The following is a 13,986-nucleotide window of genomic DNA, read 5'->3' on the forward strand; positions in this document are numbered from 1 at the left end:
CACCGCCTTTAACTTTATAGCAGATGCCAAAGAGTCAACAGTTTAGCCAATCACTTACAGAAATTTGACAGACTGGCTGGATTTTTTCTCTTGGTCTTTGCAGTAAATACCATTTAATGGTAGGGATACAGCAATCAATCAGTACCTGTATAAATAAAATCAGACACAAAACACTCATTTTCCCCCTCACCATGCCTTAAGAGGAGGAAATGTTTTGAGTTTTAGGCTTTATTGAAATTTTGCACATGACAAAATACTTTGGCTGGTATCCCAACTTTTTAACAAAAGTGTCTGCTAGATGGAAAGACTTGCCATTGTCTTGAAGGGGCCGTAGCCTAGTCACATTCTCTATATGTGAAGGGATACTTGGAAAGTGTGGGGAGATTCACACTCCCAGGCCCGGGGGGTCACTTTCCTCTTCCTCTTTTATTTTCATCAGTCCTAGGCCAGGGTGTAATTCAAAAGTGCTGCAATAAATAAAAAACAAAGACATGTTTTTATCTAAATGGCTAAATAAATGGCTCTATGCTCCTAGGATAGAGTAAGTTTTTAAGCAGGTGTGTACAATACACCAAGAGGAAGGTTTATAGAAAGCTGCCGGCTGGAGTGAGCTCAGTGAAGAAGCCTGATTCAAGTCCTAGCTCTGCTGCTTAAGAGACAGACGACACATTTCCAATAAGCTTCACTTTTTCTTAACCCTAAAACGTGCAAGTTACTATGCCACTAAGGCGTAAAGAAGCACAGTAATAACCAACACTCACTGGGCACTTTCTACATACCAAGTGTGGGCAGTTTAAAATACCTGTCTGCTAACCCTTAAAAGCAGCTCAGTGATAAATGTCTTCAATCCATTTTCCAAGCAAAGAAACAGGCTCAGACATTACTTGTTTAAGTCATACTAGCAAGTAACAGCCAGGTTAAGAGTCCTTAGAAACTGGGGTAGTATCATCTGAAAAACTTTGTTACTTATTAACAATGCTTGTCATTAGAACAGTGCTTACAGTTGAGGAGTCGTTTGATACCTGGTAGTTCACTGCCACCTTGGAAGAATATTCATGGGACTGGATTTAAAGAGCTAAAGGAGCTCTTTAATGCAAGAAAGGCAGAAAATAGCAAAACACAAACTGTTAACCTGCTGTCTAGCAAGTCTTTTTTTGAATGGCTCTAGAGTCCGATCATTATGGTTCAGCGCAGAGTGGCTGTACTTACTAGTTGTGTGACCTTGGTAAATTGCTTAAACGGAGGCATTGTGCTTGTGCTTCTAAGGACTCTAATAATCCTGATCCAGTCTATGTACTTGCTTGTCATAGTACTTGCTTATTAAGGGTCTGACAGATTCCCATGTGCCAACCCAGTCCAGTGAGTATCCTGGACCCTTGCCTGCCCCTACCACACTAGACTAGATAAAACATCCTGTGCACTGGCCCAGTCTTTGAGTTGCCAGGACTCTTGCCTGTTTGTGCCATCACCAACCTCATTGCCTAGCCATTCTGTGTCCTGGCCAAGTCTGGTAAGTATCCTGAACCCTCTCACCTGCCTGCTATATTCTTAATACTTAGGCCCAGCTTTAGGCAAACAGCTTATACTCTGGCTTAACCTGGTGAGTGCCCAAGAACCTGGCTTACCCAATTAGCCGAGCTTGCAGAACAGCCATCCATTCAAATCATCCACATTTCTTGCTTACCACTGAACTGGAATCATGCATGTTCATCCAATCCAAAATCAAAACTGAGAATCTAAAGGATTAACTACTAATTATTGATACCTGATCTGAAATCAACCAAGCAACAATAAAAATCAAAACAAAACTCCCAATCAACAGAGCAGCCTAGAATCAGACATATAACCAAGGAAGTCTACATGACAAAGTCATATTGCAAAACAAATGTTGGGAGGCCAAGACATTATGTCCCTTCCAAAACTCACCAGCCCTATAGAAATGTTCTCCAATAAAAACTACCTAGAGGGCTGGAGAGATGGCTCAGTGGTTACTAATGGAGCACTGACTGCTGTTCCAGAGGACCTGGGTTCAGTTCCCAGCACCCACATGACAGCTTGCTGCTGTCTATTACTCAAGTTCCGGTTCCACTCACACCCAGACATATGTGCAGGTAGAACACCAAAGCACATAAAATAAAAATTTAAAAAATTTTAAAAACTACCTAGATGAATCCCAGGACAATTTTAAGAAACAATCATAAACATCATCAATGAATCCAAAAATTTAAAGAAAACAACTCAATGAACTTAGGAGGATAAGAATAAATCCAAGAAAATAAATATGTAACTGAATGAAATGACAAGACAGTTCAAGACCTGAAAACTGAATTCAGTAAAGAGATAGAAATAATGAAATTGCAAAACTCAATAACCCAATTAGAAAACTCAGAAAAGTCTTACCAGTAGAATGGATCAAGAAGACAGATTATTAGGACTTGAAGATAAAGTAGAGGAATTAGGGATGAAGAGAGCTCCGGCAGTTATGAGCACTCCTTGCAGAGGACCCATGTTCAGTCTCGGTTCCCAGTACTCACATCAGGTAGCTTACAACTGCTTATAACCACAGATCCAGGGGATCTGCTGCCTTCCTCTGGCTTCTAATGCACTCAAGCTCTGTGGCATATATATACACATGTGTATATTCATGTATATACACATAAAAATAAAAAGGATTGGACCACATTAGCAAATAATTTGAAAACTTAACAAAACTACATGAAAAATATATAAAAGAAGCTGTGGGACAGCTTGAAGAGACAGAAATCTAGCCATGTGTGGTGTCATATGCCTTTAATCCCAGCAGCCAGGGCTACGTAGAGAGAACCTGTCTCAAACAAACAAACAAGATCAAATTATCACACACAGATGAAGGACAGGAATCCCAATGACACAGACCAAAATCAACAAGATCATACAAGAAAACCCCCAAATTAAAGAGACATTACTTATATTTTTGGTTGTGAGCCTAGCCTTTAACAGCTGAGCCAGCTCTCCGGCCCAAAGAGACATTACTTAAACTATCATTTGTAGTACAGCATCTCCTAGAATATCAGAATCTTGAGATAGTTTTAATCTTTTGACATAGGACTTTATGTAGCCCACAGTGGCCCTAACTCCTTATGTAGCTGAGGCTGGCCTTGAACTCCTTATTCTTCTGCCTCCACCTTCCAAGTGCTGAGATTACAGGTACGCACTACTAAACCCAGTTTTTATGATATGTTTAAAAAACAATACAGTTTGAGCTGGCAAGATGGCTCTATGGGTAAAGGCATTTGCAGTGAGTCTGATGATCTGAGCACATGTATGCATACCACACACAAAAGATAATGAATAACTATAACAAAGAAAAACTTAGGAAGAACAATTCTAAAATTTTCTAACTACTCCAAAAAGGCCCTTCACACACACTGCAAATACCCCACAAATGACACTATATGTTTTAGGACTAATTTTAACATTAATTTTTCTTTAAATAAAGTATTTGTCATACTTTATGTTTTGAAAAAAATCACTGATTTACTGAAAATCCCTCACAAGAGAATTTTGCTTTGAGACATGTTTTCACAGTGTACCCCAGGACTAGCTTTGAACTCATTATCTTCCTTCAATCTTCCAAATGCTGGGGTTATAGGTGTGTACCACCTTTCCAGCTTAGACCTGTGATGGGTAAGTTGGCCAGTTATTAAAAATTTATATAATAGGGCTGGGGAGATGGCTCAGTGGTTAAGAGCAAGCACTGACTGCTCTCCCAGAGGACCCGGGTTCAATTCCCAGCAACCACATGGCAGCTCACAACTGTCTGTAATTCTAGTTCCAGGAGACCCAACACTCATGGCAAAGCACCAATGTATGTAAAAAATAAATATATTTTAAAAATGTATATAATAGGAGCTATAACCAGACCTATACAGCCCGTTTCAGTATTTATTAGGCCTAATTCTCTGATTTTAAGGTGGGATGAGTTGCATCAGAAGAACCAATAAATTTAAGTAACAAGTAAAATAGGAATATAATGTCTACCTTCTAGAACTGTGATAAGAACTCATGTAAATCCTCATTACATGCCTGGCATCACTTAACTAAAGGTCTTCCCTTCAAACAGCTGAATCAAGTCCTTACTTGTTGGTTCCTGGCATCAGGATGAGGCAGAGGGTGCCCGGGCTCAGGCAGTGATAGAGCTTTTCAATCTTCCGGTTGCAACGCCAGGCAACTATCCTTGGGTGGTTCTCCTCCGCAATCTAGGACCAAAGTCATGCATCAACATTTAGTCTCCTATTCACCTTTAGGAGTTAAAGCACTTTCTTGAGTTCTAAAGCCACAGGAAGCTCTGGAAAAAATCCCTGTCTGAAACTGCAGCCCTCTTACAGACCTCAAGTGGCTTAGGACTTCTGTGGCAGAAGGCAGCTTCTGTTGGTTCTCTCAAGTGAGTCTTCCAAAAGGGCCCTAAACGAGGGAGTCATATCACTGATGAGGTTCCCTACCTGCCTTTGCCATTAAGGGTATCTGTGACCTTGGATGAGTCACTGACCAGCTCTAATCTCCATCCCTCATCTGCTAAGTCTGAGACTACAGCAAAGTTTCTCAAGCTTTAAGCAGCCTTTGATCTCCACACTTACACATACACCTTCTTTATTCATGCATTTCCACTGCTGCCTTAGTCTTGCCTAATCTCAGGTCAGATGTAAGTTTAATGGAAGTCCTAAGCTACAAAAGTGGAAACAAAAAAGTCTCTACCTATGACAGCCAAAATTTATCTTGTGTATATATCACACTTTGGGAAGCCCTGAACTAATTCACCTAAGACTTATCCAGCTCTCCATCCTCCTACCCTGCTCCCTCAAAGTTCCTTGCAGAACCACCCTGAAGAATAAGAATGAGATTTTTAGTGGTTATCAAAGGAGCAAAAGTATTTGATATCTGAGAGAAGAACAAATATGGCCAGGGCTAGAGGAGGCTGGAGGAGGGATATAAGATGGGAGCCTGTAGTGGGAGCTGCGGGCTGTGTTCCTGCTGCCCCGGCTCCTGGTCGCCTGGCTAGCTAATGCCCCAAAATAACGACACACAAACTGTATTCTTTTAAACACTGCTTGGCCCATCAGCTCTAGCCCTTACTGGCTAATTCTCATATCCCGATCAACCCATCTCTAATAATCTGTGTAGCACCAGTCTTACCAGGAAAGATTCAGCATGTCTGACCTGGCGGCTTGCTTCATCGCGTCTGCCCCAGAGAGGAGAGAAAATGGCATCTGTGCTCACTTCCTCTTCCTCCCAGCATTCTGTTCTGTTTACTCCACCCACCTATGTTCTAACCTATGAAGGCCAAGCAGTTTCTTTCTTAATTAACCAATGACCTTCCTCCATCAGGAGCCAGGGCAGGAAAAACAAACCAACAAAAAGTTTGAAGGATGCAGTGCCAATGAGCAAGTCTTTCCTTATTGCTCCAGAAGCAGAAGGCCAGGGTCCAGAACCAGAGACCCCAGCAGCTACCTTCCCTGCTGACCCCAAGACACACTCATTACCTGGAAGACATGCTTCTCCAAGAGAGGTGGTACTAGTTGAAGTCCTGAAGGCATTGCTGGTTCAGGATGTATGTCCTTGAGCCATGTCTGAAGGTGCATGGGGGTTAGGGCATGTCTGCCTTTCAACTTCCAGTCCTTGCCTTTGAGAATTTCAAGGGCTACCTGGGCACTGTCACGGGATTTGAACTCTGAAAGTAGGAAAAATCCCAACATTTGTTACGAGAGCCAAGAAAGCAGATCAACAGATAAACTAAGGCCTGGCTAAGGTGTAGGAATAGAGTAGAATTAGAAGCTCCGCCCTGGTATACTCCAGGAAAGCTTTTTTTGGTGAACCCCTTCTTTGACCTCATGTTGCTGCCATCTCCAATATCCTTCCAGGCTACATTTAATGGTATTACTTACTCAAGAAACAGTAGTTTTTTTGCTGTCTGCTTTTAACATCTTTAGGCAGTATCATGGCTTCCAGGCCAGGAAAGAGGCTGGACTGCTCCAACAGGTGTTCTTTAAAAGCTTTGCCAAATCCAGTCACATATATAGTACCTTGGTTTTCACAATCTTGCTCTAGCTCACGCACAAGGGTGTCACACTCAAGAGTGAATTCTGTCACAGGCCTGTGCACCTAACCAAGGAAAGATGATGTTAGTGGTACAAAGTTACCATTTTAACTAACCTCTGTCATGTTGTACATCAGCAACTCAATATGCAGCTTCCTAATATTTAGGAGGCCAATAAATGCTTCATAGAAATGATTGTAGATTTAATTAAGAAATACATATTTTCATAACAATCTATATTCTCCAGTTCCCTGCTTGCTGCCTCCACTGAAATCTTGTTTCCTTGTACAAAAACAACTAAGGAATGGGCAGACTCAGAATAGCACTGAGGGACAAGGATACTTGATAAGGAATACAATAAAACTGTAGTCTAGCCCAGGCTGATTTTTATGAAACTGAAAGTTATTAAGTCTTGATTAAGGGCATTTATTATAATGCCTCATGCCTGGGCATCTTCAGGATATCCCTACATATGGACTGTGATAAATCTTGTCTCGATGAAGGGGGCTATTTTCAGTTTTGGTCATCTTACCTTGATGTAAGAACCTTCTACCAGAATGCCATTCATGGTCTCTATAGCCAGCTGAGCAGCTTCCAAGACTTCATACTGTACACAGAAGTAAGGCTGCAGAAAGACCAAGGTTTTCACCATTGTTACTTTCAACTCAAACTGCTAGGAGGGACTGAGAAAGGGACCCAAACCACAATGGATGTTTTTAATGTGCTAGGCCAGGCAGGCAATGGATTGCAGACTGTCAGTCAGCTTTAAGGAAAATCACCAAAGTTCAGGAATTGGTTTTCAGTCAGTAACTTCCATTTTTCCATTTAAAACCACAGCCCATTGTGATGGTAATGTAAGAAAAACTAAGCAATTCATCACTACCTAACTTGCTCTTCATATTTGCTACAAAGCACTAAGGTCACTCATGTATGTCACAAGCAGGGACTCCTAGATGTCAACTAGCTTGGTTTTTAGACAGCTTTCCAGTTCCCTGGGAAAGCCAAGTTCTTTCACTGGCTATGCCACATCTTAAGACTCAAAGCAGCTAAATCCCCAGAGTCAGCTGAGCTGCAGAGCCACATGGAGAAAAGTCCTCCTACAGAAAAGTTTTAGGACATTGTTTTGAACAAATTTTTGGAAATGGCACCAAAGGCAAATAACAAGGGGGGAAAAAAAGACAAACTAGGTTTCCTCAAAATTACAAAATTTTTAGACATCAAGACTACCAAATTGTAAAATGCAGTTCACAAAATAGGAAAAAAATCCTACAAGCCACATATCTATTAGGAGACTGAAACTTAAAATTATAGGGTGTTCCAGTTCAGAATGATGAACAGTTATAGAGAAGGACGATCATGATCATGACACTGTATTATATCAGTAAACTTATTGTGAACTTAAGGGTTAGAAAGGTAAATTCTATATTATGTATATTATACAGAAACAAAAATCAACAAAAAAAGCAAGACATAAGTGGTTATAATCTTGCAACAAACTTCCCAATTCTGAGATTATCTATTCTCAGAGATAATCAATATCTAAATTTTTAGCTGTAGGAATGAACAACAACAAAAAGTAACTTTGGCAGTCCTTGTGTTTTTACTTCATTTTCATAATTATTATTGTACCAGGTTATGAATTGCCCCAGTTCTACATTCTAAAGGTAGAAAACAAAATACTGACATTTTCTCCTACTCCTTTCTTCAGCTAATTTAGTCCTCCTTATAGAGGCCTCCATCATACTACTTACTACATAATATCTATAGTTAGCCCTTTCTACTTGGAGAAGGAGTCTCACCAAGGAGGCCTAACTGACCTGGAACGAGATCAGGGTGCTCCTGACTGTGCAGTAGCTGTGCTGCCTCTGCCTCCAGGTACCACCATGCCCAGCTCCTATAGATATTATTATGCTGTTTCTAGTTTTAATTCTTGTCGTATCTTCTTTCATGCTATGCTACTGTTTCACATGAAACCTTAGTCATTTATCTACTTATATAATAATATAATGACTATAAAGATGGAGATTTACTTAAGTCCTTTGAATTATATACATTTTAACATGATATATAAGTATTTAAATAACTAAAAATATTTTTCTTTTGTTGAAATAGTTTCAAAATCATTAAGATCATTTATATAAATAAAAATCCAATACACGAAATTTACTTCAAGAGACTAAAGAATTAAAAAAGAAAAGTAGGCAGGCAGAACTCTTACATTGTCCTATGCCCCTTACAAAAACAGAAAATCAAAGCTGAGTATAGTACATGGTGGCATACATCTATAATCCTGTCTACTCAGAAGATGAGTCAGGAGGACTGCATATCTTACAGCAACACAGGATACACAATAAGATCCTCTCTAATACTAAAACAAAAAGGGTTAGAAATGTAGCTCAACGGTAGAGTCTTTTTCTAACATGCCTAAGACTCTAGGTTTAATCCCTAGTTACACCTTTTTTTCCTTCTGGTTTTTTGAGACAGGGTTTCTCTGTAGCTTTGAAGCCTGCCCTGGAACTAGCTCTTGTAGACTGGAATGGCCTCAAACTCATAGAGATCTACCTGCCTCTGCCTCCCAAGTGCTGTGATTAAAGGTGTGTGCCACCACCACCCAGCTCACTCTTAAAACCCTTTATAAATCAATTATCCGTTAATGCATCCTAGCTATTGGCTGACTGTGTAGTTAAAGCCTATACAACTAAGATAGGGAAGTTACAGTTCTTTTGTAATTTTTAACTTATGTTTATTTATTTAGTTTGTGTGTATGTGTGTGTGTGTTTGTGCGCATATGTGTCATGGCTGGCATGTAGAAATCAGTGGATACTTTGTGGAAACTGCTTCTTTCCTCTACCAATGTGAGTCCCAGAAATTAATTCATGTCATCAAATTGGCAGCAAGTGCCTTTATCTGCTGAACCATCTTACTAGGTGGCTTCACTATTTTGTTTAAAAAAATAAGAGTTATCATCATTTTTATATTTTTTAAATTATTTTGAAAATTTATTCTTTTTAGTTATGCATATGTGTGTATGTCTCTGTGTGTGGTTATGTCCATATGCCCAGAGGCAGGGATGTCTGATTCCCCTGGGGCTGGTTGTGCGCTGCCTGATGTGGGTGCTGGGAGTTGAACTTAGGTCCTCCAGAGCAGTACATACTCTTAACCATGAAGCCATCCTTCCACATACACACCCCCAACTATTCTTTTTTAAAGGATATTTTTATCATTCAAAGGTGAGGTCAGCACAAAAGGTCACATTCAACTGGCAGGGATTTTGTTGTTTTTGTTTTTTTGAGACAGGGTCTTTCTATGTAACCCTGGCTGTTCTGAAACTCTCTATGGAGACCACACTGGCCTTAAACTCAGAGAGATCCTCCTGCCTCTGCTTCCTGGAGTTCTGAGATTAAAAACGTTGTGTTACTACCCTGTCTTTAGCATATTTTTCTCTGGCCTACATGGTATATTTCTCTTTAAGCAAAACAAAATAAAAATTGTTAAGTACACAAGAACATAAGATCCAGAAATAATGATTATATATGGGCCAGTTACTTGTCCATCAGACAGAGCTGGAGCAAATCAAGCTCATTTTACTAATTCATTATTGGTTAGCCACACAGCCCTCACCATCATCTGATTTTTCTAAGAAAGTCAAAACCTAATATTCTCAGCTTACCCTAAAAGTTTCGAGAACAAGAGTTACTGACTGGACTGGGCCCATGCTCTTAAACATCTTCTTCAGAGGCCCAATGTTACAATTTTTGACAAATGGACCAGCATAGACAGTTGACATCTCTGTCCATTTGGCCTTCATCTATAGGAAAAACAACAGAATAAAGCAGTGGATGTGAAAATGGACTGAAACCATAAGTCAAAGCTTGGCTTACCTTTTCAGATGTCTAAAGTCCAGACTTGTTATAGGGCTGGGAAGATGGCTCGGTGGGTAGAAGTACTTGTTGTTATTGCAGAAGAGCATTAGATCCCCACCATCCACATGGTCGTTCACAACCATCTGTAACTCCAAGTTTCAGGGAACCTTATGCCCCATTCTGACCTCCAAGAGCACCAAGCATGCATATGGTACACACACACATAAATGCAGACAAAATATTCACACAAAAAAAATAAAATGAATAAATCTTTTAAAAAATTATCATTGAGGTAAGGTGCACGCCTTTAATCCCAGACCTCTGGGAGGCAGAGGCAGAGGGATCTCTGTGAGTTTGAGTCCAGCCTGGTCTCCAGAGAATTCGAGGACAGCTAGGGCTACATAAAAACCTTATCTCAAAAAATAAAAAAACAAAATAAAATGAAGAGTCTGTATTCAAGGATGTCCACTGCAACATTATTTATAGTAGGAAAAAATTGAAAACACAAATGCTCTCAATAATAGGTTTACCACTCAGTGGAATACTTGCATATCTTAAAAATAAGAACAATAAACTATGTCTGACACAGAAGATACATTTAAAATTAAAATAAAGTTGCAACAAAGGGCCGGGGCAATGGCTCGATGGATAAAGTGCTTGCTTGAGGACCAGAGTTCAGACCCCAGCACCCACAGGAAAACATGAATGCAAGTGGCACATGCCTCTAACCTCAGTGCTAGCAGTAAAGACAGGGTGGCTAAACTCTGCCTCAAATAGATAGATAGATAAATTAGATAGATAGATAGATAGATAGATAGATAGATAGATAGATAGATAGATAGATAGATAGATAGAAAAAGATAGATGTGATGTGATAAAAGAAGATATTTAGGGCTGGAGAGATGGCTCAGCGGTTAAGAGCATTGCCTGCTCTTCCAAAGGTCCTGAGTTCAATTCCTGGCAACCACATGGTGGCTCACAACCATCTGTAATGGGGTCTGGTGCCCTCTTCTGGTCTGCAGACAGAATATTGTATACATAATAAGTAAATAAATTTTTCTTTTTTAAAAGAAAAGATATTTAATGATGGCCTCTGACCTTGTTCTGCCTCTGCATGCATGGGCATACACACCCACCCACCCACATACCTGTACACATATATATACACTAAAAAAAAAAAAAAAAAAAAAAAAAAAACACACACAAAACAAAACAAAGTTGTAAAACAGGATACTCAGTCTGATTCCTATTTTATAAAATATGTTTTTCAAATATTAATGTATATTGAAATAATCTGGAGAAATAGATGTGAATTTAAGCAAGTGTGAATTACTTTCCTTAATGAAGAGAGGTTGTCGTTATCAAACAGTTCAGCAGAAACCATCTACTTACACTTTGCTTCACCTCGTCAGCAAAGATGGGTGAAAAGGGCTCAAAAGAGAACTGCACAATGCTGAAGGGAAACAAAGGGACTTCCACTTTGGCTTCCTCAAGCACCTGAAGAGAACAGACAGCATAGACTGAATGAGTTAGGAACTCAATACTCATCCAACTTCCTCCATGAGCCACAGTAATTTAAACAGTTGCCTTTTACTTATACCCCAAAGAGGCACACAGCTGACTTCCAGGTCCAAAGGAGAATGGTAACAGCACACAGTCTCCTAGAAAAGCCACTAAATTACTGCTTCTTGGCCTTTTGGCTAAGACTCAGCATAGTACCCGTCCTTTCCAGTTTAATATACTATGTCCTCTGTCAAAGAATAACATATGCAATGAGTTTCTGAAGCAGGGAGATGGAAAGGGAGCTTGTTACATCCATGTCACACATCAACCTGGAACTGGAGAATCTCAGGAACAATGCACCCTTCCAGGGATATAAGACTTGGTTTCTTTCTTTCTTTTCTTTTTTGACAGTGTCACAAATAGTTTATCAATGCTTAGAAAAGAATTACACAACAGAAGCAGTTTATTCAAAGATATCAGGCTGGGTCCATATTCGAAAGTCAACATGTACTGTCATATCAACTAGCATGACTGTACTCATTTATGCAGACAAAGCTTATGGAAAATAACAATATCAAAACTCAGAAAAACCAGGACAGAGGGAACTTCCCCAACCCAATGAATTAAAAATCTAACAACTAAGCCAGGTGGAGCTGGCTCATGTCTTTAATCCTGGCAATTCAAGATTAAATCAGAGACAGGGATCTCTTGTGAGTTTGAGGACAATCTGGCCTACATAGTGAGTTCCAGGACAGCCAGGGCTACACAGTGAAAAGGACTTGGTTTCTTTCTAAAGGCAGCTTGCAACAGGGCCTGGAGGCACAGGCTTATGATCTCAACCACATAGAGGCTGAGGATAGCAAATTTAAGACCAGGCTATGGACTGAGTTCAAAGTCAGGCTGGACAACTTAGTGAGACCCTGTATCAAAATAAAAAGGGCTTGGGGTATAGCATAGTGGAACAGGTCTTACCATATACAAGAGTTCGGGTTTAACCCTCTAGTATCACATAAAAGCCATAAAGGTAATATATAACATATGTGACCCATACTTTAAATATTACTAAGAGAGTGATTACCACAAACCTTGAAGTCACTTGTAAGAAAATAAATTCCAACAGAGGCCCGCATCATTATACATTGCTGCAAATCAGTAAATAAGGAAAACAAAGGAGGCTTAAGAGAGTCATTGGCGATGGGGGTAGTAGGTAGTGAGGAGGAGAATCAATGTGCCTGAAAGAATTAGAGGAAGTAGAAAACAGAAGCACCCCTAGAAAGAAATCCAACTAAATGCAAATGTCACAACTTTGATATGGCTAAAAGCCTGGCAGCTGCTTTCTAGCAGCATGAAATATATAGAAAAAAAATGGTACCCTTGTTAGATGTGGCAAAAATGAAAATAAAAAGGTAAATTACAGATCTTGTCGAGAGAGATGGCAAATGCCAACCTTTCCTAACAAGATTATAAGTTCCTCTCCTCTCCCTGACACCATAAATTAGTCTCAAACAAACAAACAACCCTAAGCTCCAAGTACTGGAAAGTTGAGAATGGTGGGGTATGTGCCTCTAACTCCCAGTTCTTGGGAGGTAAGACATTCTAGTGAATGGCAATGGCACTGCAATACTTTGTGTTCCCATCTCTTTCTCCCTCTGAATCAACACAGACTTCATGGGAGGATAACTTCCCACTCCAGAGATTCTCTCTTGGAATGCAAACCTATGTGTCCAATATTCTGGAAAATCTGGGCGCTGCCTGAGAAACTGGCTTCTTCTCATCTGATTTGAAGAGCTGACAGGAGTACAGGACTTGCTGAGAAATCATTACAAACTGACTACTATGGCATGTTAGAGATGCAGTTCCAAAGGAAGATGCCATGAGGTAGAAGAGATTCTTTGCTGTAAAAAATAGACAGCAACAAACTGCCAAGAAAATTTGAGACAGTTAAAAAAGCAAAACTGCAGATAATACAAATCTTGGATGCTGCATAGAACAGTTCATAAAATCAGAACTGGTTATTTTTCTCTCTCTTTATGTATGTATAGTGTATACATGCTTTCATGTTATGGTACATATGTGTGCAGGTGCATGTACACATGTGTTCATATTGGTGGGGATGCATGAGGTTGATATTAGGGTGTTGTCCTCAGTCACTTTGAAGCAAGGTATTTCACTGAACCTGGGGCTCTCAGTTTCAGCTACTCTGGCAACCCAGCTTGATCCAGGCATCTTTGTATCTGCCTCTCTCTCCCCATCACCTACTAGGTCCACCTGGCTTTTAGAGGGTGTTCCTGTCATCTTTAATCTTCAGTTTGACATAACCTAAGGTCATGAGAGGAAAACCTCCTCTATGGACATGTCTGAGGAACTATCTTGTTAATCTATGCAGGAGGGCCCAGGACACTTGGATGACACCATTGCTTGTGCTGGTAGTCCTAGGATATATAAGAAAGCTAAACATCAGCTGGAGAACACCAGCAAGAAGCATTCCTCCAGGGTTTCTACTTCAAGTTCCTGCCTTGACTTCCTTCAATGATAGACTATATAACC

The 13,986-nt window shown here is 40.0% G+C and overlaps 1 protein-coding gene and 1 non-coding gene across 3 annotated transcripts in view; one reads left to right on the top strand and one right to left on the bottom strand.

Moving 5' to 3' along the window:
* Nucleotides 1–248: 248 nt before the first annotated feature.
* The window catches only part of Rexo5 (RNA exonuclease 5), a 54,838-nt gene continuing 41,100 nt past the window's right edge, over nt 249–13,986 (bottom strand). Inside the window, exons 14-21 of one of the 2 annotated variants that reach the window (XR_009057549.1) lie at nt 11,329–11,433; nt 9,744–9,881; nt 6,606–6,698; nt 5,922–6,138; nt 5,520–5,707; nt 4,120–4,238; nt 2,401–2,824; nt 362–467 (exon numbers count right to left, since the gene is read on the bottom strand). Coding sequence is in view for 1 of the 2 variants with exons in the window: in XM_057777161.1 (XP_057633144.1) it covers nt 386–467; nt 4,120–4,238; nt 5,520–5,707; nt 5,922–6,138; nt 6,606–6,698; nt 9,744–9,881; nt 11,329–11,433 (942 nt within the window). In the remaining variant the exon portion in view is untranslated. Of the gene's footprint in view, nt 468–2,400; nt 2,825–4,119; nt 4,239–5,519; nt 5,708–5,921; nt 6,139–6,605; nt 6,699–9,743; nt 9,882–11,328; nt 11,434–13,986 lie in introns of both variants that reach the window. The other variant, XM_057777161.1, reaches the window with a different exon arrangement.
* LOC130880855 (U2 spliceosomal RNA) lies at nt 11,617–11,804 on the top strand. Its single transcript, XR_009057656.1, has one exon. It is a non-coding gene; the product is annotated as a U2 spliceosomal RNA (small nuclear RNA).

The sequence above is a fragment of the Chionomys nivalis genome, chromosome 8 (genome assembly GCF_950005125.1).
Source record: "Chionomys nivalis chromosome 8, mChiNiv1.1, whole genome shotgun sequence".
Lineage (NCBI taxonomy): Eukaryota > Metazoa > Chordata > Mammalia > Rodentia > Cricetidae > Chionomys > Chionomys nivalis.